Below are 23486 nucleotides of genomic sequence, written 5' to 3'. Positions count from 1 at the left end.
GAGGGGCTCCACATAAGTCTAACCTCTCTGTTCTTCAGAAAGGTATGGTAGGAAACCTGCACTATCTACTCCTGGGGACTGCGAGGGCAGAGGGCACAGCTCCCAGCGAGCCCAGTGATCCTGAGGGGGAGCGGAGGGAACCCCACAGCCTGCCCTGCTGCTAGCCAAGGTGTTTGGTGGGTTCAGGGTGTGAAGTGCACTTTTGACTTGTGACATTTTAAATCATGATGGGCTTATCAGAACGGAACCCCACTGTAATCAAGGATTGTCTGTGTATTTCATTCCAAAGCCTCCCTCTGGCACCACTGGTCCTCCGTTCCTAACATTGGGGAGTGATAGGGTGAGTCATTCCTGTTCTTTTCCTCAAGGCTCACTGACCTTGTCACCTTCAGGAACAGGCCATTCTCATCCCTGGGCTATGTTGGAAGCTGCAAGGCTCAGCTTCTCCCCAAAAGTCTCCCTGAGCAGCAGTGACCTTGTCACAAGGCTCACGCCTAAGTATCACATTGGAACTTCCCATGCACCAAATTTTCATACGTGGTTCAAGCAATTAACTGGGAATATATGAAAGGCCAGATTCAAAACCTTTCAACTTTCCTTACAATCCCACTTTTTTGTGTGTAGCCTCTTTCTATACTAAAAAGAAAATCCTTGGTTTTCGGGTCTGCACTTGATTAGAGGAAGACTAACCCGCCTTGTGATGTAACAGGCGGTTGACAGCTGATGGCACTAGGAGGACCTCAGGGTCCCGAGGCCAGGTGCGTGGCTAGGTGGAATGCCTTTGCCCTCTCCTGCATGTCTAGAGCCCTTTCCTGGCAGAACTGCCAGCCCAAGAGAGTCTCATCTCCTTCTTGCAGGAAGGCTACAGCTTCGTTTTGATGTGCCGTTTCCAGAGGCTGCGGAGCGGCCGCACAATCTGTTCCGCTACAGGGAACCTGGTGCCGGTACCGGACGGGCTCTGGCAGGAGTTCTCGCTGCTGGGCCTCAGAAGCCAAAACCCGGCAGTGATGCGGCGCGCCTGGCCCACCGCGCGGGAAATGAACCTGCTTGTTCTCACGTTAAACACTTTATGAAAATTCACTGGGCGCAAAAGAGGGAAGAAAACCCAAGTGGTTGCGCAGTGCGCCTGGCTGGCACCGGCCAAGGAATGGGACTGCTGGGAAGGCGACGTGAAGGGCTGGCAACAGAAAGGTGGAAAACGCAAGGAGAACCAAATGCGGTGCCCACCGTGCTTTATTTTGTTAGCATTTGCTCAAGGGAAGCATTTAATTACGGGAGATCCAGTGCGCCCAGTGTTGGGGACTGGGTGGCCTGGCAGGCTCTGCAGCCTTCTCCACGTACCTGACTTCAGCTGCCTCCGGCGCACTTGGTCCTGGAGTTCAGCCCTCTGCTGTCACCAAACCTCAGGCCTCAGGGGCTTCCCAACCTGCCTATTCAAAAATAAAGTGTCCTGAGGGCTCATTGCCCCCATCCTGTGTTTTCTTTTCTTTTCCTTGTTGATTTTTGAAAAAAGTAAAATCAATTAAGAACAGGATGGAAAAGTACTACCCTTCAAAACAACGAAAAATTTGCCAACAAAAAGAAATAAAGCCTTGGGCTGGGGCTGAGGCTCAGTGGTAGAGCACTGACCTCACATGTGTGAGAGCCTGGGTTCTATACTCAGCACCACATAAAAATAAATAAAATAAAGATATTGTGTCCATCTACAACTAAAAACATATATTTTTAAAAAGCCTTTTTAGTTACAATTTTCTTTGGGAAATAATTAGGAAGCAAGACAAGTCACAACAAATAAATAAAAATAAATGATCAGCTGCTACAAAATGAGAGTATTTTTGAGTCACAGCATTCAAAGTATACAAAGATGGACTTAACTGGTGATACTTTGCATGGAGAGTTTTTATTTATTTGTTTGTTCTATTCATTTTTAGTTTTGAAGACTTGCCTACCTTAAAAACAGTTTTTGAGAATTGTGGTCCAGTTTTTCATGTACCTGCAAGACATGTTTCTTTTGTGTTTGATCTCTGCCACCACACATTACATTGTGTTACCTGATTTCTTCATTCCTGGCTGCCAGGAAGACTAATTAATGCACCAACGAATCTAAAGAATCCCGTTTAGGGAAGCTGCTAGGCCATACTGTGTCCACCTTCATATGGAGACGAGAAGTCAAGGACTCGCTCCTGCAGCCAGCTCAAGTTAACATTAGCTTGGCTGGTGTCATTGCAAGACCTAGACACTTCCATCTGTGAATTTTTATAAGCTTCCACTTAAGGAGACAAGATTCTTTGTCAGCACCTTAGACAAGTGATGTTGGGGCAGCTGGCATAGACAGGGGTCTTCGCTGGCAATATGGTTTATAATCCACCTCAGCCAGCCTGCCGGGGAGTGGCCCACCTCATCTCCAAAACTTGCTACCTCCCAGGAAATGGATGTTTTCCTCCATAAAAATGAAGAAATCTTTTGCACTTTAAAAAAATTGGTTGTCAATATTTACATGAAGGGAACAATTTGGATTAGTTTCCAGCAACAAATTTCAAGTTGGCTTGAAAACTAGAGAAAGTCATCAGCCAAAACCTGTTGCAAGCATCACTCTAAAATCACTCAGGCCAGGGACAGGTGACTTGTCTGTTATCTGGTGCGCATATGGAGCCATGGAAAGACTGCCTCATTAAATTATGATCCCATCACTCTTGATTTACCCTTAAAAAGAATGAAAGGCCCTGGACCCTGCCCTGCATGGGTGATCCACAGCACCTGCAGCAAATGGCACATGATGAAGAAAGGTAGGTGCAGGGTCCTTTGATGACAGTCTTCCCTTTTGCTTGTTTACTTTGATTCTCCCACGCAGACTGGGACCCAGCAGGAGGGCTTTTAAACTAAAACAGTTAATTACCTCCTCTAACCCAGAGAAGTCTGAAACATAAATACAGCAAGAGAGAGGGCAGCTTTGCTCTGGGCTGGACTTTATACCAGTAGGAGAAAGGAGCCACCTACTCCATCCTGGTCCTCGAGGGGCAGGGTGGAGGGAGACCAATTAGAAGGTACCTGCAAGGGAGGTGGGCCAGAGCTTGCACCCTGCAGTGGTGATTTGGTCTCTGTGTCAGTACACTGGACTGTGAATCCCCAAGTCCAAACCCATGTATGAATACCCATTCTAGAGACAAAAGTGGTAGCTCTTGGGCAGGTGGGATTGAGCAGGGACTTTTCCCCTGACTGGAAGATGGATCTTCCCCAGATGCAGCCAGGGCAGGGGGCAGCTTCTCAAGAGGTTCCCTCCAGCTGAACTGCAAATTCACATCCTACCAGCACCATCACCCCTTCCTCCCTAGTGGAATGCAGCCTCAGCCCTGTGCTTCTAAACCATGACCTTGCCCCTCTGCCTTGGACTCCCCTCTGCCTTTCTGACCATCCCCTGGCTTAAGCAAGGATGCTCCTCTGGCCGAATGTTCTGCCTTGGTGCTCCCATCTGCCTTTCTGTCCCTCACTGTTCCTGTCTATGCCCTTGGCCCATTTTTAGCCTCCTACTGGGTGCTGTCTCTCTCTAGACCTGTTGAAATCTTGACGGAGCCAGCCCAGGCCATCGTCCTCCGCATCTCAGCAGGCATTGCCGTCCCCTGCCTCCAAGGCCCAGGCTGTAGGTCTGTTCTGCTGACTCGCTGCTCTTCCACTTCTCATTCCGTGGGCCTTTCACTGCCAACCCCAACGGGCTGGTGGACTCCTAGAGTTCAACAGGGAGCAATTTATATATCTCTCCTGATGCCCCCACACCTGTCACCTGTCCCAGCACCTGGCATAGTGGATAGCATTTGAATAATCCTTTTCCTCCTGACTAAAAATCTAAATATTGCAGCCCAGGGTCTTCAGGCAGAATCTGGGCACAGTGCACAGGAAGTTTTCTCTTCAGAATCACAAACATCCTTAAAGAAAAAGAGAGGCCCTCTTGATGCCTAGACATTTTCAAGGGTCTGGATGTCTTACCTTAAGTGAGTGACTATGTTGTCATTTCCCCCTGGATCCTCCCCATCACATAGAAGTGACCAGTGGCCCCCGGAGAGAGTGTGCTAATGCACCCCATTCCCCCACTCACAGATTGTCCTGCAGGAGCAGATGTCCTGGCTCCCTGTGCCTCTGCCGCCCCACTAGAAACCAGAAGTTATAACACTGCCTCACTAAGGGACACCTGAGAACAACGGACGAGAGAAGGAAAATCATACAAGTTGGCAGAGCCACTTGCAGACGCCACGCTGCAGCCCGATCTGAGCATGGCATTTGGTATTTGCTTGAGAAGGACAGCACAGGCCTTCCATAAGTAGATACTTTGGCCTTTTAAAAAGGTGTGTGCACAGTATACCTCAAAGCCACGAGTCATAAGTTCACCGGAATACAGAAAGCACAGGTAGCAAATCTCACCGCCAGCTCCACATGGCCCTCTGCATTTGGGTTTGGGTTTGGGTTTGGGTTTGGGGCACCTCAGAGGCCCATGAGGATGTCGGTTCAGGGTCTCAGAGATCTCAAGTACTGCTGCATACTTGTGGAAAATCCTCCAGGAGGAGGTGGGGGACGGGCAAGAGAAGGGGGAACGTGGTGGGAGGTGGATGGGCCACGGCAGCGGGGAGGCCAATCGCAGCCAGGTGCTGTCAGGGCAAAGCCAAGTGAAGGCCAGTAGCGGTTAAGCCCCTTCTTTCCACTTGAGCTCTCTCCTTCCAGGGAATTTTCATCGTTGAAAAATAAAGACCAAAAATATCACAGTCCTCCTATCTCACATCATATGTAAAAATGTATACTCAAAATAAATCACAGACATACACGTTAGAGGTGAACCTATGAAACTCCTAGAGGAAGAGGAAGACATACACATAGATCTCTCTGAAATGGTCTCAACATGATAAATAATGCACAGGCACCAATAACAAAAAATGGACTTTAGCAAAATCATGACATTTTTATTTCATAAAACACCGTCAAGAAAATTGAAAAGACAATATTTGCAAATGATTTGTCTAATAAGGACCTAATATCCAAAATATACAAAGACCTTTTTTTTTGGTACTAGGGGCACTTAACCACCGAGCCACATCCCCAACCCTTTTTATAGTTTATTTTGAGACAGAGTCTTCCTGAGTTGCCTAGGGCCTTGCTAAATTGCTGAGGCTGACCTTGAACCCAAATCCTCCTGCCTCAGCCTCCCTAGCCACTGAGATTTCAGGTGTGCATCATCTCGCACAGTTTACAAAGAACTCTTATAACACAGCAACAAAAAGATAAACAACTCTGTTCAAAAGCAAGCAAAAGACCTCAATAGACATTTCTCCAAAAAAGACATACCAATGCCAGTAAGTACTCAAAAAGTCCTTCATACTGGGCTCAGTGGCACATACCTGTAATCCCAGCAGCTCAGGAGGCTGAAGCAGGAGGATTGTGAGTTCAAAAACAGTCTCAGCAACTAAGCAAGGTCCTAAGCAACTTAGTGAGATCCTGTCTCAAAAAAGTCTGGGGATGTGGCTCAGTGGCTCTAATACCCAACCCCTCCCCCCAAAAATGTCACTCAGCATTATTAATCATTAGAGAAACATAAATCAAAACCACAAGGAAGGGCTGGGGTTGTGGCTCAGCGGTAGAGCGCTTGCCTAGCACGTGCCAGACCCTGGGTTTGATCCTCAGCACCACATAAAAATAAATAAATAAAATAAAGGTATTGTGACCAACTACAACTAAATAAAAATTTAAAAAAACACAAGGAAGTACCACATCACACCCACTATTATTTAAAAAAGAAAAACAAACAAAACAGAAAATGATGAGTGTTGGTGACAATGTGGAAAAATCTGAATCCTGGTGCATTGCTGGTGGGACTATAAAATGGCGCAGCTTCTATGGAAAACAGTTTGGCTGTTCCTCAAAAGCTAAATGTAAAATTACAGTATGGCACAGCATAACTCAAACCCACTCCTAGGTATATACCCAAAAGAATTGAAAAGAGACACTCAGAGAAACTTGTATGCCAATGTTCACAGCAGTATCATTCTCAATGACTAGATGTGGAAACAGTCCACGTATGCATGTACAGATGACTGGGTAACCAAAACATGCTATGTTAGACAATGGAATATTACTGAGCCATGAAAAGGAGTAAAATTTGGATACATTCATGGTACGACATGAATGAGCTTTATGACATTGTTACGAGCTGGGCCCAGTGGCCCATACCAGTAATCTAAGCAATTTAGCAGGACCCTCAGAAACTTAGTGAGAACTTATCTCAAAATAAAAAGAGTTGGGGATGTGGTTCAATGGTAAAGTGCCCCTGAGTTCAATCCCCAGCACCAATAAAATAAGTAAACAGCTTAATAAATAATAAAAATAAAATGGATAAGTAGGACTGAGTTGTGACTTAGTGGTAGAGCACTTGTCTTGTATGTGTAAGGACCTGGGTTTGATCCATAGCACTGAAAAAAGTTAAATTTAAAATGAAAGATTTTATGTTATATATTTTACCACAATTTTTAAAACTGAGCAAAGGATTGATAGAGATTTCCCCAGAGAAGAATTAAAATGGCCACTAAGCACACAAACAGGTTTTCACTGCTATCAGTCAACAGGGAAATGCAACTCAAAACCACGAGAGACCACTTCACACCCTCTAGGATGGCCAGCTCAGGAACACAGATGGCAGCAAGTGGCGGTGAGGACAGGGAGTGACCGGAAGCTTAGAGCTACTGGTGGGAACATAAATTGTGCAGCCACTTTGGGGCGAGCCGACAGGGCTAAACCTGGAGTGACCACTGGACCTGGGAGTCACATTTTCTCTCAGATACACACCCAAGAGAAATGGCGACATGTGTCTACTCAAAAACATGCACTAGAAGAGCAGCATTTCTCCTAACAGCCAAAAAAATTGAAACAACCCAAATGTCCATTAACTGATGGTAGGTGAACAAAATGTGCTCTAATCACATGGTGGAACATTATTTGGCAGTAAAAAAGAAGTACTGATACATGGCAAAACATGGATGAACCTCGAAACACTATCCTAAGAGAAAGAATCCTGTCACAGAAGAAAGAGTATGTAGGCATGGCTCCATTTATAAATTCCAAACCTATAGAGATAGAGAGTACGTTAGGGTACACTTTAAATGGGTGAATTATATGCCATGTGGCTTTTATCTCATTGAAACTGTTACAAAAAAAAAAAATCATAGACCTAAAAATTATCTTCCTCCCAATTTTTTTCTAAAACAACAAGCAAAATAAATTTTAGGTTGTTAGCCTGTCTTTAACTTCTTATTGTGCAAATATTTGAATATACACAAATATAAAGACAATAGTGTAAAAAGTCCCCATATATTCATTAATCAGCTCTGAAAAAAATCAACATTTTAAAGGTATCTTTAACATTTTTTTCTCAAACTTTATTACAAAAAATGTCATCCAGTGAGTCCCTGGGCCATATTTTCCCATGGTTTTGTTGGCCTGCTTTTTCTGTCTGCTTATCTGTCTGTCCTCCTATCTATCCATCAGTTCATTTTTTTTTATTCATTTCAAAGTGAGCTGCAGACAGCAGGTCAGTTCCCCTTAACTACTTTGTGCTTGTCATTGAGTAAAAGGCTGATATTTGTTCTTAGTTCTCTTTGTGCTTTTGAGATGCGATTTATATACCGTGAAATGCACAAATTTAAAGTCTGTCTTCCATGATTTTTGACAAATGTGAAGGTTTGTGTAACTCAGGTGAAAGCTATTGTTCCAATGTCTTTTCAAAATATTTTTAAGCATTCAGAGGCCATAAAAATATATTATTTTTATAGATTTTTGTATCTTAGAGTTGTGTTGTGTAGGATTTCCTCTTTTTTAGTTAAATCTCTGAGAGCCAGAAATTCCAATTACATACTATAAGCTTCCCATCCAGACACATCCTGATGAGCCTTCTCATTCCTTCAAATGAAAGCCAAGTTTGTATTTTTACAATAAACCTGTGTTTTAATGTATTTTTCATGATTAACACATCAAAAACTTTGCTCTACCAAAATCCACATTTTCAGAGTAAACCATGTCTGACATGTAGTAGTTGGTGGGAATCAATGCATGACACTTTAAACCACTTAACACATGGTATCTTCAATATTGTAGATATCTTTTTTGGGAAATAGGCAATCCAAGATTTCTTTTGTGTAGGAAAAAAAAAAACAGTGGGATAGACAGTCAACACACCACCTCACGTAAGGAGACACCCCACCAGGCTGCAAGAACCTGTGAGAATTCATTTCCCTTCTCTTCCTATGCAGTCGCTACTACCTACTACAGTCCCTGTGATCATTGTTGTCATTAATTTTGATGTTAGAAAGAAGAATCCAATATAACTTACTAGTGATGACCTGTTTTAGGTCACAGGCACTTCTGTTTTTTTAATATAAATGTATACAATTAAAAAAGAGAGACCCCTCAATGGAATAATTCACTCCATTTTTTTGTTTTAAAACAAACTTGACCTTGACATTTTCAACAAAATTTTCTTAAAGATCCTGATATCGGGGCCTTCTACTTAGAATTTGGGTCACTCCATGCTGGTGTCACCATTTTACCAATGGAAATGAGATAAGATGGGCAAATCCAGAAAAGAGAGAATTTGCTAGTGTTTCTGAATACATGATGTGATGATTTTGCTGAATGAAAATAATAATCGTGTGTGTGTGTGTGTGTGTGTGTGTGTGTGTTTAACAATGGCTGTGCATCTTCCTGGATTGGAAATACTCCCTATTTCTTAATTACCAAGTCTCCGGCCCCAGCTTTCTGGCTGCTCCTGTTGCATGCAGGGTCGGGGTTGTCTTTGTGATTTCCTCTGGAAAGGGCTGTACATTAACATTCAAGGTTTGGGGAGGAGAGTGGAAGTTGAAGGAAAAGGTGTTAATTCAGATGTTATGAAACTGTGATAATGCTATTATTTAAGGCACTTATTTGGGTGTGTTTGTACTTTGTAGTTTTATAAATAAGCCCAAGGGGCTCCTCGGGAGTCTCGATCCTCCTTGAGTCTCGTATCCTGTCTGTCTCATCCTATCCGACAGTAGAAGTGATGCCGCTCTAATCCCTGCAAGTTCGGAACTAATGAACTGACTGCTGAGCTGCCGCCACGGAGCTTGGTCCCAAACTATACTGTACTTCACACTCGATTTATTCTCCAGATGGCGAGACTGTGCCGCCCTGCCGCGAGGGACCACCTCTTCCACTGGAGTGTAAAAGTGGACGGATGTTGTTTTCTTTGCAGATTTGGTCATTCTGAGCTGGAAACTTGCGAGGAAGATTAGTTATTAGCTTTAATGGGTGCCAATGGAACCAACTGCACGCATATTTTCTCCTTTAATTTTGGAGCCTGTAGATCTCCGGGAGGGTTGATTTATCTCTTTCTGACGTCACCAGAGCGTGTCTCCTCCCCAGGTGATAAGAATCCAGTCTCTGAAATCATAGCACGCCTTGGTTCCTGGCCCAGACACAGTCACATAATACGATGGCTTATGGATAAGGACAAGTTTATTAGCCCCTGGTCCACTGCACTGAGCAACCCATGGCACGGAATATCGATTGACTGCGGGAACTTGGGGAACACCACTTTTTAGAACAGGGTCCTGCAGAGAATCCGATCTGTACCAACTTTCTCTGCAACCTCTGCAAGTGTGGGATCAAACATGCTTCAGAACACACCATGGCGATTAGTCCCTTCGAAGATCTGATGTAACCATTGGTAAAGGCCTTATTTGGTCTTTTCCGGCTTGTCAGATCTTAGGGACACAGTTCATTCCACAGTGAGAACACTCCACCAGGGTGTCCCAGTGTGACACCTGAGTGCAATGCATTTTAAACCTCATTGTGTACAACCTGAGTTGCTTCCAGGATCTAAGTTCCCCACCAAAGTTCTTTCTCAAGTGGCCTCTTTATTTAAATGTCCTTTTTCTTCTGTCCCCAGGAAGCACTTCCCACCCCCAATCCACCAGGCCACCCTGAGGGCACTCATCCACCTGCGCAGATGGAGATGGAGGGGTGAACAGGGCAGGAGGAAAGTGTGAAGGGGACAGAGGGATGGAGATGAGAGAGACTGTGGCAAGAAGCAAGGTGTGTGTGTAGAGGGAGAGGGAAAGGGCAGAAGAGCAGAATTTCTTGTTTTTCACAACTGGGCGGACTGTAACTCCCTCTAACTAAACACCCAGCATTAAACTTGATTGTTCTTAGAAACTGCCTTCCTTTCAGCCCAACAGATGGCATGTGTGTGTTTTGCTAGCAGTAACATATTTCACCATTAAAATACCAAAAAGAAAAAAAAAATCAACATGCTTGTTGGTTGGTGTAAATTCAATGAAGTTGTTGGGTATTTTGGGATACATACCAGAGGGATGCATACTTAGTTTATGTAAATTGCAACAAGCAACAGCCTGTTAATAAGGGTGTTGTATGGCAATATACCTCAAAAGCCATCATCTCTTTTTGGAAAGGTACAGCGTGATGAAGTGGAAAGAGCTTGGTTTTTAGTTCTGAGCCAAAAATAAATAAATAAATAAATAAATAAAAGAAACCAATAAAATGCTGAGTATTCACTGCTCATTATTATAACATGAAAAGTACTAATCAGATTATGCCTAAAGTTGGAATTAGGGACTTCATTTGGAGCCAATTTCACAGAGGCTGAATTTTACTAAGTAAACCGGAATGTGCTGAAACCATGGCAATCTGACTTTAGATAAAAATCACAAACAGGTTTAGAACACAAGCTTTGAACAAACAGTCCCCTTCAAATCCAAATGAAACCACCCAACAGCTCCTCGAGGTCAGATTCAGTTTGTCGCCAACATTAACAATTCAGGAAGTTGATGTTGCCAGGGATCCTGCAAAGTTGAGCACACATGCAGATTACAGGATGGATATGAGGACACAATGATTTTCAAATACATTTCAGCCTAAACAACCTAGTGAGTTCCCTTCAATTTTCCATTCACTGTCCCAAAGGACCCTTTGCAAGGAGGCTGACTTGCTACTGAAAGAGAATCTAGAAGCTGGAAAATATTTACCAACTGGAGCAATCCAGGGTCTGTAGCTGTCCGGGCTACATGGAGCATGGTGGTCTGGGTTCTCTGAGGCTATGGATCTAAAAGCCTGCACTGCTGTAGAGGAGGAAGCATTTCTCCTGCAGCTCTAGGCGGCCTTGGAACCATGATACCAAGCTAACTCTTGCACTTAGCCCCCAGTGTTTCCATATCTAGTTCATGGTGGAGCTGGAGTTTTACTGTTGTGGAGTAGCCAAAGGTATTTGATTTGGAACTGAACCATCATTGACTACCATCTCTCTAACTTTAGCTGACATGAGCTCTCTTGCTTTTGTCTAAACTTGGCCTAATTCTTGGCAGTCCAAGCTCTGTAAATCAGGACTTCACATGGCTGTCCTCAACTGGTCCTCAGCACTGTTTCCATCTGACCTGACAACGCTAAGCTACCGTTTCCTCGTGCTGTTTAACTCAGACCACATTTGGAGCCTTCCTTGCTCCACTCTGTTGTAGACCCACATCCGTCTGGTTTAAATCTGTGTCCAGCTTGTCTCATTGATTGGACTTAGACTCCGCATTGGCTTAAATAATTCTTTCTTGTCTCCGTTTTGCTATTTTCCTAGATAAGTACTGCTATTCAAATGGCTATATATTGTTAAGACTTTTTTTTTCCCTAAACCATATTCATCAGCAGTGAGAGGCTTTCAAGTTTTATTAGTATCATAAAAACCCTTCCCAAGTGAAACTACTTTTGGTAAGTGTTCATTCTGACAAGGAGAATTTGTTGAGGGCTGTTGGCAAGTTGGAAGAATTTGTTTTTGAAAACTGAAATTGGCAGGAAGTAATGACCCCAAGTGTTTTCTTTCTGTTGACACCAACCCCACACCCTTCTCTCTCCACACCCCACCCCCAGCGCCCCCAAGCCAAAGCCAATAAATAACATAATTGGTCTCATACCATTTTTCTTGGGTTAATTCAAATATTGAAGCAGAATTTTACCCTTTCAGTTTTTCTTAACTGTGGAGCAAAGATTGTCAAATTCAGGGGGAATAAAACAAACTGTATTTGTCAAGCACTTCATGAAGGAATTTCTTGGTGATGTTTTTGCTTCCACCTAAATAAGTGTGAGCATTTCTTGTAGTATGAAGTGTCAGATTCCTGTGAGCACCTGCCTAATTGAATGTCAAGATGCAACTCAGTTGCAAAAAATAAAACAAGAAAGAGAAGTAAAAAAAGCACACTATATGGGGATAAAGAAAAATAAACCATTTTTTCCCTAATGTGAATAGGCTGACAGATGAGACTGCCACAATCCAGATGTTGCCCAGTTTCTTATATTTATTAAATGAGAAAATGCAAGGACTTAGAACCATGCGTAGGCCTAGTTAATGCTCCATCAATGAATAACTGCTTATTAGTTTTTTGTACCTTTCCAACTAGAAAGCAGCACCAATGAGCAAGATGAAGCTGACATTTAGAATACACTAGTATGCGTGATGGCAAGTACCGGATGAGTGACATCCTGTGAACGAAGTCTACCAACAGCTCAACAATCACATTGGATAACTTATTTCACTTATTTCTTTGGTGGGCGGGCAATGTGTAGACCTGAGAAAGGTGCTCACACTGAATCCACGCATCAGTGTCACACCACACTCAGTTGTGTTCCCCTTAGAAATTAAACTAAAAAGGTAACTTTTTATTGACACAGAATGAAGCTCGACTGAGAATAGTAGAAACTCTTGAAGGCTTTGATCTGGGCCCAACAGAAAAATGCGTGAGAATCAACTCAGTGTCTAGCGGTCTGGCGGAGGAGGACCTTGAGACCCTTCTGCAATCCCGGGTCCTTCCTTCCAGCCTGATGCTACCAAAAGTGGAGAGTCCTGAGGAAATCCAGTGGGTGAGTAGCCAGTGCTTTGCTTAAAACTTAGGACCATCTAAGAGAAGGGGTTTGGGTGCCACTGGTTTTGAGAAGGCTGCACGGATCAGAGAGGAAGGAACTGAGAAGGAGGAGTGAACACAAGCAGCCATCTCCTTCACCTGAGCGCCCGCCTTTGCCCAGAGTGTTCTTTGGAACAACTGTCCTTTAGACACAATGCTTGGGTTTCCTAATCGGATCTGTGGTTTGGACAGAACTGGCTCCTTGCTAGCCCTCCCAGAGCTATCCTTGGATGCCAGGTTGTCAGAGCACCACTCCTGCCACCACTGTGTAGGCCCAGAGCCTAGGCTTCAACCAGGAAGGGTCATGACATAAATGGCTCTTACCAAGTTTCGTTTGAAATCATCACAGGCCTCCAGAGGACAGCAGCCGCATATGAAAAAATGAACCCAACATAGGGGAAGAAAAGGTCACTCCTTAGGGCAACTAGAGGAATAAACAGGAAGCTTTTAACTAGTGGTTTTAATTAGCACAGATATTATTTCCTGAACAGTTCTCTAGTGCGTCCTTTTTAAATTGCTGACAGGTGTGTTTGTGTTTCATGACAGACTTTTCAGCCAATAAAAACCTGAAATGTAAAGTGGTTGGCATGTCAAATTACTTAAGAAAACTTCAGAATGGGCCCAATTATACTATGATTGTTTTAATTGTGAGACAGACGGGGGACAGGGTTAGATTTTTTTTCTGGGGTTGCCAGTATTGTGCAGGTCTCTGATGAATGAATGCCATTCCAATGTGCCAATCTGGGGCAGAGCCTGCCAGATGTGCTGGATGTTTGTTTGGTGGGCAAGTGAGCTGAGGGGGTTCAAAGCCACATCTAGTGTTGTCTGGACGGTTATGGATGTAAGCATAGTGATCCAATGAGGAGCTCTGATACCTGATGAAGTGCTTACCTTTTTAATAATCTGAATGTTGAGTCTGTATGGTCCAATGCAGGGGCCACCTGCCACGTGTGTCTATTGAGCACTTGAAATATAGCCAGTGCAAATTGAGATATGCTGTAAGTATAAAATACACACTTAATTTTGAAGACCTGAACCCCCCCAAGAGGGGGAGAGAATGTAAAATACCTCAATAATTTTCATAACGATTGCACATTGAATTAACATTGGAATCTAGTGGGTACAATGTAAGGTATTATGAAAATCAACTTCACCTGTTTCATTTTACTCTTTGAATATGCCAACTAGAGTTTAAAACTGTACTTGTAGTTTCTGTCCTAATTCTGTGGGATGGTTCTGTTGGATTCTTCTTGAAGCCCCGTTGTCAAGGACCCGGATTTACTTATTGAACTTGGAGTTCTCTCCAAGGGTATCCTCAGAAGCGGTGCCCTCAGATTCCAGAGTGTTGGTATCCTGAGGGCTCTGGCCCCATTCAGATATGACTTAGGTTGATGCAGATGGACTCTGAAGTCACTCTTAGCCTTTGGTTTCATCCTTGATGCCTATTTATCACGGGCCTTACCTTTATTTTGAGAGGGGGCTCCACCCCAGCCCCTAGCTGCGGCCTGTTTGCTGATTCAGATGCTGGGTTGTGGGGAACATGCTGCAGTTAAATAGAACTTCTAGTTAACAGAAGTCTTTGGGGCTGTTTATTTTTTCCTCTCCGTTTGTATTTATGCGAAGCGTAAAGCCCAGAGCCTGATGCACAACTGAAAGATGGGCTTACTTGTTTTCTTTTGTGTGAGAATCTCTTGCTCGCCTTTTGTCGCTAGTGTGGGTTCTTGTTTGACTGGCACGGCTTATTGGACTATAACAAGCGTAACTCTGCCTCTTTTGTCGTGGGACAATTCTCCCACAAATCCCGAACAGTGTGCATTCTTCCAACACACTATTGGGTGTGCACTGGAATTGAAAGAATTGCTGAGCCCTGCTACTTCATCTCCTCCCCAATCTCTTTGTAATTTTTCCCCCCTTCTTTTCCTACCCCCCTCCCCGGTCCCCTCCACCTCACTGAAATGAACACTTTACCAGGCCGGAAACATTTAATCGTCTCCTTTTGAAAAAATTAATTGAAACTTCTCCACTAGTTACCTTTTGTGTTAGTACTTAATGCAATTTTTTAAGAAGAAGAGGGAGGGGGAGGGGGGAGGCGGGGCTAGCATATTTAATTTTTAAATGCCCCTATTGGCTTAAAAACAAAAAAGCACGGCAGATTTTGCTCACTAAGAACAGGGACTCTCTTGTAAAGGGTTTACCTAGTTGTAAACATTAAGGTTTTTGTAGTTCTAACGGTTATCACAAAGCACTGGGCAAATAGGAGTTCAAGTTTTCTTTTTGGAAGGAGAAAAGAAAATCTCCGGCTACCTACTGAACGTCCAGACCACTAACATTTCACTACCCATTTTCTAGCTTAATTGTGACATAAATCACGTTGTATTTTCCTTTGCACCGAGTGCCATGCATTTTGTCCCCTTGCAGAGCGCGTACTGCCTTCTGGTCCCGGCCGATTCGGTCATTCCTTCCCTGCAAAGTTCCTAGGAGGTGATGCTGATGCTGTCTGAGGAAGGGAGGGCAGGGAGCGACGGGAATCATTCTTCATTACTGAAAGCTGTGATTTATTTTAGCCTAATTGTAAAGTTACTGCAAATTGCTCAAAAGCTTTTTAAAGATCCCAGTGATTAGATTTTTTTAGGGGGGGGGGGTGTGCACAGGCGAGGAGGGGGCAGCTAAAAGGGGAAATAACACCTCTAATCCCGCTTCTGGTAAATAGGCTGCCAGCTTTTAAAATGAGTTTCCTTTCTATTAGTCAGAATATTATGCTAAGCCTTAAGCATTAGTTTTTTTATGTTGCCATAGCAGCCTTATTCCTGCAGGGTGGTGACCTGTGATGATTACAGTACAAAGCTTATAGGGTCTTGAAACCCCCTTTGAAGATGAAAAGTCTTTGATGGTTTATATTTATGCAAATCTCTTAGATATGATTTACCCAACTGAGACTGAATGGAGAGATGATTAAAATTCCCTTTTCCTTTGATATCCATTAATGGCTGAATATTCCTTAAATTTAAAATGGATATATGTTTTCATCTTTATTTACAAAAATATCTTTATCATACCTGGGTTTCTTTTTTTTATCTCCTCACATCTTATTAGATCTAGATAGACATAATAGATTTACAATTTAGATTGTGGGTTTTTTTTTTCCCCTTTTGAAAGGGGGGTGGGGGATCTGTGCGAGAGCTTTGTATGTTTCCAGATGATAGATTTTGGAATTTGGGCTACCCCACTGGCAGCGCAGAGCTGGCTGTGAACTGGTCTCATGGAAAAAATTGGCGAGCTTTGGTCTTCAAAGAATTAAACTTCCTTTTTAAGGTCTTCCTAGGTAAGCTAAAAAAATTATGAAGAAACCCCTTCGGAACAAAGGGTAATGGTGCTATAATGGATGGTATGGACTCGGCGTAGAAGGCCGGGGAGCACTTACACTGATGTCAGTGCCCGGCAGAAACAAAAACAGACGCGCAGGTAGAGCAGGGCACATTGTTTTAAGGGCCTACCATTTGCATTTAACGCAGAGGGCGAGAGGTCTCCAGTAAATATGTTTTCAAGGGAAGCATTTAAACCGGGGATCTCTAACTCCTAGGCCTCAAGTTGCTCCTGGTGGGGGTGGGGGGAGGCCGTGACTCTGGGGGACTTTGCTATTTAGTTTGGTGGGAACTTTGTTACCTTTTTTCTTTGGTCTTTCCTTTTTTAAAAAAATTCTTTTATGTGGGTGAGGAGGCTGGGATGTTACTCCCTCAGGTCAAAGATTTAAGTACTATTTCTATGTCTACATTGCAGTGATTGTTACTTCTGTTTTTATTTTATTTTATTTTTTACCACTAATCACCTGACACTTTTGATTTTAGTTTTCAGACAAATTTTCATTCCACTTAAAAGGCCGAAAACTTGAACAACCAATGAATTTAATCCCCTTTGTGGAAACTGCAATGGGTTTGCTCAATTTTAAGGTAAGAAAACCATAACGTGGTTACATAAGTTAGTGTTTTATTTGTCACCTAAAGAGAACTTTTGTTTTCAATTTCAACATCTACTAACATTTTTTTAGAAAGATTTATAAGCAAGGTAAACCTTGAGCACCATTTGTTTTCTTTATAGTTTAAAAACCAGGTTTTCAGCATCTTAGAAAACAAAGAAATTGGTTAAGTAGAAAGGAAAAGCTTCCCACTCCTAAATATTTCAATGAAATATGCACATGTTCCTAGTAATAATTTTAATTTAAAAAAATCACTGTATACTATACCTTGAATTGTTAACATTTATAGATTGAATATAAAATAAATGGGAATTTTACAATAAAGGTATAAAATAAATGGAAAATCTATTTTGTCACCTTAATGAATTAACTTTGAATTGTTCTTTTTCTATCAATAGCTTTCCATCGAAAAATTTTCTGGCCTCTTTATAGCAGCATTATCCATAATGTCTAGCAGATCAGACAACTATTGTTTTTAAGTTCATGTACACAAATAATTTGTAGTCCGTTATTTCAATTTGTCGCATTGAACATAAAATATTTTCTAATAACCACTTGGAGAGATTAGATGAGCCCGGGGTTTTCAGCTTTAAACTACCTGCCTGACCACATTCAGAGCCAGCTTCTGTATCAGTGGGCATTTATATTGTTTTCCAAAATATGCTTCCCATTCCACCTGACCTGTGAGTAGCAATCTAGCACCCCCTGCACCCCGTGCTCAGAGTTCCTAGCCCACCATTTTTTTTCCTCCCCCCTCAGAGAGCAGGAGAAAGAAATTACCAAAAACAAAAGAAAAAGGTAGTTGACCTGAACTGGAGAGAGAATGTGTGAGCAAATGCTCACTTTGAGACCTGTGGGATTATGCAGGAGGGGCCCAGTGCAAACGTTTGGGGGCTGTTTCAAGCCTTGTTTCCTGAGCAGCTCTTTTACACAAATAACCACAAATTCTCCCAGCTGCCCCAGAAGCCTCGGAATATAATCAAAAGCACATCCCTCAGATGCAACCAGATTCATACAGTGATTTAATTTTAAGCACTGTTTTGCCATTTTATTTCATAATGTACTTAGGAGCCCTTGCAACACCTGAAATTAATCAACAGTGTCCCCACTGGTTCCTCATTTCTTTCCCACCCCTATATATATATTGGCAGGTTACATCTGCACCTTTCGGGATTCACAGTTATGTCTACAACAAATGTTATTAATCTTGACTTTCATTTAGAAATGTCAGTGCTGCTTTATTAACACGTCGTGGCTGACTTGTTGCACTTTTATTTTCCCCTCTGAAGTTGTAGGTTTTGTATTGTTTGTCTTTAATCCTGAGACCATTTACTGGATCCTAATGCAAATAATCCAATTAGTTTGATTTTAAAATTCCTTCCTTCTTTCCTGTGGCTTTATGTTTATTATTTAAGAGTCTCTTCAAGCAAAAACAAATTGGGGGAAAATATAAATAACTTAGCAGTAAAATCAAAAGTAGCTAACTCAAAGTTTCTCTAGAAAGTAGACAACTTAAATTTTGAACTATATTACCAGATTAATATATAACAATAGTATTTAATATCATCCACTAAGCAAAGTAACGATAAGCAGGATACTTATCTGGGGCAACATTAAATGACTTTTGGCTGCAGGGTCAGCCTGCCTTCAGGCAGACTGGGCTAGGAGCTGGGTCTTCCTGAGGTGCTCGGGCTCCTGTCTTATGCCTGCGCGGCTGTGAGAACTGGTTCTGTTCTGCTCTTTTCCAGGCAGTGTGTGAAGAAACACTCAGGATCGGACCTCAAATGGGTCTTTTTCTAGATGCAGTTGTTTTTGGAGGAGAAGATTTTCGAGCCAGCATAGGTGGCAAAACCCTTTCTCTCTTCCTCTGTGTGGTGCGTGTGTAAGGGAGAGTGTGTGTGTGTATATGGAATTTTTTCTTTGCCTTTCAAGAATGAGCATTTACATAACAATGTAGATTTACCAACCATGACAATGGCTTTTCATGACAATGGATGGACACCACTTCCTGATAATTTAGGGTTCCCCATAGCAGTCCTGCTTCAGAACAATACATTACTACTCCTGCTCATTTATTAAAATAACTAATAAAAAGCCTGTTGCAGCTCCAGGCTCATTCAAGAATGGGGGCATCTACTTTTCTCTTAATAAATGTGTTTACAACCTCACGATTGCTTAAATATTTGGTCTTCACATGAGTCTGAGGGCTGCCGAAGTTTCCAAAATAAATTTAAGGCACTTTCACATTGGTCGTAGTAAGCTGTTTTCTACATTAAATGTGATATATAAATTTAACATGGTGCCTTAGTTTATCTTACAGTGTATTTCAGAACCCTTTTCATTCGATGTCTACTGAGATGCTACTGGTTTCCACTGATTTCCCCTCTCCCTGGAGCACTCTGTTCTGGCCTGGGTGTGTGTGTAGCTAACTGGAGCCTGGAAGGGACAAGGCCACGGAAAGTGCTTTTGGAACCACATCGCAGTGGCCTGGAGACACTTTCCCTGAGCAGTGAGTGTGGTGGTCCAAGTATAAATAGTGACACTCCCACCACCCTTCTAGGTGAAAACAGGAATTTATTTTAATACCAGTCTTTCCAGGAGACTCCTGTGTGGCCCACAGGTCAGTGGACTACAGAGGGCTAAGTGACACTTTCTGCCTGCCCCCAGGTACGTGCCCTTGCCTTTCCCCAGTGCTCCATCCAGACTCTGCAGCTAAGGTACTTGGCTCAGTCTCTCAGCTGGGCCTGGGCATCGCAGCCCCTGCACGGTTGGGCCAACCCCAACACAGCCCATCCTGTGCCCAATGTGAGAAGTAAGTGTCCATGCCCAGCCTCCTGGCCACTTTTTGTGGCCTTATCTTTGGACTGACACTTTCAGAATCATGACCAGAAAGAGAAAATCTATCAGGAGTCACTGTGGCCCCGATTCCACCTCCTGGCGGGGAGTGGCTCGTCTTGGTGCTTGGCAGAGTGATTGTGTTGAAGGAAGCTTGCTAGTGAACAGACACATGGAGGCTTGGTGCTGCCTCCCTGTAGCTCTCTCTTGGTTCATATTTGAATAATCATTTTGCTGGGAACATTCCCAGGGAGACATAGATGTCTTTACAAACTGAGTTTTTATAATAGATGTCTGAGTTTGGTTTCCAAAGTTATGACCTCCCTTTTCTGTCCTCTTACGGCTTTCAGGTGCAACAAGTAGTAAAGAAACCCAGGACATTCTCTACGCCCGACAAAAGATTGTTGTCATAGCCAAGGCCTTTGGCCTACAAGCCATAGACCTGGTGTACATTGATTTTCGGGATGCAGACGGGCTTCTCAGACAGTCAAGAGAAGCAGCCGCCATGGGCTTCACTGGTATGATCCCTGATGGTATCTTAGAAAGCAGTGTCTAGATCAGCAAGCCTTCCAGAAAAACAGGAATGTAACCAGGAATCACATTTCTCGAGTCATCGTACGTCTCACATGCGCATTCCACTGTTTGGGGCATGGAAAAGCCGAGCAGAGTGCCAACCCCCTGAGAAATTGTCATGCTTTTCTTTGGCTCTGCAAACCAAAAATCAAACCACTCATTCTTCTTTCCTCTTATATTTGTTACCATTTTTTTTCCTGACCTCTTTAAATATTTTATATAGTTTGCTCTGACAGAAGGGCAGAGTGACAGAGTGTTTTTGAGTAAACTGCTGTAAGAATTTGAGTTGACGAAGAAATTTTTTCTAAAATGGTCACAATATTGAATTAATTCTGAAAAAATTGATGATATTCTCTGTGGGTTGTTTGTTTGTTTGTTTTTTGTTTTAATTAGTTATACATGACAGTACAATGATCTTGACATATCATACATCCATGGGTTTTTTTTTTTTTGTTTTGGTTTTGGTACCAGGGATTGAACCCAGGGATGCTTAACCACTGAGCTACATCCCTGGCCCTTTTTATTTTTTATTTTGAGACAAAGTCTTGCTAAGTTGCTTAGGGCCTCACTAAGTTGCTGAGGCTAGCCTTGAACTTGCAATCCTCCTATCTCAGCCTCCCAAGTTGTAGCGCTTACAGGCCTGTGCCACCATGTCTGCATTTTCTGTGATTTGATTTTTACTTAATACTTGCTTTTTGCTCTTCTGCCACTTCAAGCCCCTCCGTCCCCTTCTACATCCCAATAAGTGTCTGTGTACTTGGTGACACCTGTGGGTGTCAGCTGGCACTAAGATCAGTGAATTCCTTAAGGCTACCTTGGGGTATAGGTGGACATTGACAATTGGTGTACCAAATCACTAAAATACCCATGAACTTGGGGATCAGCCCAAAATTATGTTTTTGCAACAGAAATCAATTTTTTGAAAAATCACAATAGAATCCTATGCATAAACACATGTGTGCAGTGGACACATGCACATGCAAACACATACACATATGTGCACACACACACACACACACACACAAGCAACCAAGGGGAAAACATGATTTTATTCTTATTTGTTCTCATACTGCAAGTTCTACGAATGTTAATACTAGAAACGTACCTGAATAATAAGGAAAAGAGACAAGCATTTTAGAATTATATCTCTTATGTTAGGGGTTACTGAAACGCCTCTGAAAGTACCCTTAAATGTAAAAGATGTTTTAATAGATGATGATTTAACCTGAAGTAAAATTGAAAGACTTACAAAGCAATAGTATAGTTACGTTAGAATTAAATAAGTTCTGACCTTTTGTGTTTTTACCATAAAGAACTAAAATAAACATGAGCCCCCAGTTTTTTAATTAAAAAATATGATCCCTTATAGAGAAACGTTTTTCAATTATGTGAGCTATTATTCATGAATCTTCTCTACATTTCCTAGTGATTGAGAAAGAGGGGCGTCCCTCTGCCATGTCCATGGGGCTGTGCTCGTTCCTGCCTCTTTTCAATGACTGGTTAGGATATAGCCCAAATGCAGAAGTTGGAGAAAAGCTCCATGCAATCTATCTAATAGACCCAATGTTGTTGGCCGTGGATGTGTGGCATCGGCTGCCAGGCAGCCAGATGTGGCTCTGAAATGGGAACTAATTCATTGAAAAGAGAGAGAGCCCTGGTCTCTGTCAGCAGCCCTCCTTGCAACCTGGGTTTCCTTAGCTTCCTCTGGGGTCATGTTTGCCCCAGAGCTCCTAAGGGAGCTCCAGAGGTCCTTGAGGATGCAGGGCTAAATTAAATTGGTTCCCAATTCAGTTGCAGAAGACAGACCACTTCAAATCAGGCTTAAATTTCTAGACGGTGCCCAACTCAGCACGAGGAACTTATGAACCTGGCACTGTTGTTTCTCCACGACGGGAAGTAGTAAATCACAGCGAGACGGAGAAACGGAGGCGGGAGATCAGGGAGGAACCAAGGGCACAGTGCCCACCGCTATTCCAATGACCGAGGCAGCAGACTGGGGGCGGGGGGGCACACGCCATGGCCATTTTGCAATTTTCAGAGAGAGAAGGTCTTTGTTGTCCTGATTATATTTCTACATACTAATAAATGGTAATTAAAAGCATGAGATGATTTGAAGTAACTTAAAAAAAAAAAAAAAAGCTTCCGCTAAGTACTTTAGACTTCTCAAGATCCCATGATCTGTTAGCACGAATTGTTTGGCATTTAATTGCCACACCTTGGGCCTTGCCCAAGAAGGGAGGAGAGGCAGGGAGGGAGAAAGAGGAAGTGCTGTGCCCACCTTCTGAAATACCCATCTGAAGCAGGTGGACGAAAGGCTTAAAGTCATATGGAAACACTGTTATACATAACACTGAGAAGGAAGACTGAGTCTGGGCTGTAAGAATTATGTCCGTGAATATGTACAACACGTACACAGGTACCTGCACACCCATATGTTAATGAAGTCATTTTTTAAAGTTAGTCATATACTAAATAGTGGGCTATAGTTTGTTTTCTGTGGTGTTGTTTCATGGGGTCACAATCTATGTTGATAGATTTTAAATTAATACATTGGTTGTATAAATAGCTGTTAACATTAGGGTTTTTTAAATAAAAAGACACCCAAATAAAAATATTAGAATAAAGCTTTACTAACTGACTTGGTCACTGCAGTTACTCCAGTACTACATGCTGAGAAGAAAGATTATAAATATGAAGCACTATAGGTTTTCCTCTTTTTTGTAGAAGACAAAAATGACACTATCGTACAGTTACCTAAAAGACTTGACAGGTATTGATTTAAAGCAAGATATATCAAGTGGTACTGTAAAAAGGATTTCATGGTCATAAATTTTAATGTCGTCCAATTTTGTACCCTCTCAGTAACTTGCCAATAACAACTCTTCTGGATAAAATATTTGCCTTGTTCTCACATTAAAGCCTGTTAGACAGTTGTTGGAATATGTACCATGCAACAGAGAACTTCACATGTGAATGTACATGGATTTCTAAAATCTCACGTGCATCTTAAAATTATCCTCATTATCAAAATACAGGTACTTGAGTGCCATCAGTAATTTCACAATATTTTAAGTAGTTTATGCTTGCTTCTCAAATCATAGTGCCTGACTCAGAAGGTCCCATGAAATCTAGCTTTTTAT

At 42.5% G+C, this 23486-nt stretch overlaps 1 protein-coding gene across 7 annotated transcripts in view; it reads left to right on the top strand.

Moving 5' to 3' along the window:
- Clybl (citramalyl-CoA lyase) overlaps nt 1-23486 on the top strand; it is a 239581-nt gene that overhangs the window by 180904 nt on the left and 35191 nt on the right. For 4 of the 7 annotated variants that reach the window (XR_009227841.1, XM_058582752.1, XM_058582750.1 and 1 more), the window contains exons 3-7: nt 12736-12924; nt 16811-16912; nt 18687-18812; nt 19606-19750; nt 20124-20291. Coding sequence is in view for 6 of the 7 variants with exons in the window: in XM_058582752.1 (XP_058438735.1) it covers nt 12736-12924; nt 16811-16912; nt 18687-18812; nt 19606-19750; nt 20124-20291 (730 nt within the window). In the remaining variant the exon portion in view is untranslated. Of the gene's footprint in view, nt 1-9955; nt 10102-12735; nt 12925-16810; nt 16913-18686; nt 18813-19605; nt 19751-20123; nt 20292-23486 lie in introns of all 7 variants that reach the window. The other 3 variants (XM_058582754.1, XM_058582755.1, XM_058582753.1) reach the window with 2 other exon arrangements.

The sequence above is a fragment of the Marmota monax genome, unplaced genomic scaffold (genome assembly GCF_021218885.2).
Source record: "Marmota monax isolate L192 unplaced genomic scaffold, Marmota_monax_Labrador192_F-V1.1 WCK01_AAM20220418_F8-fsc00026, whole genome shotgun sequence".
Taxonomy (NCBI): domain Eukaryota; kingdom Metazoa; phylum Chordata; class Mammalia; order Rodentia; family Sciuridae; genus Marmota; species Marmota monax.
The sequence above is the reverse complement of the archived record's forward strand: the minus strand, read 5'-3'. Positions and strand labels throughout refer to the sequence as shown.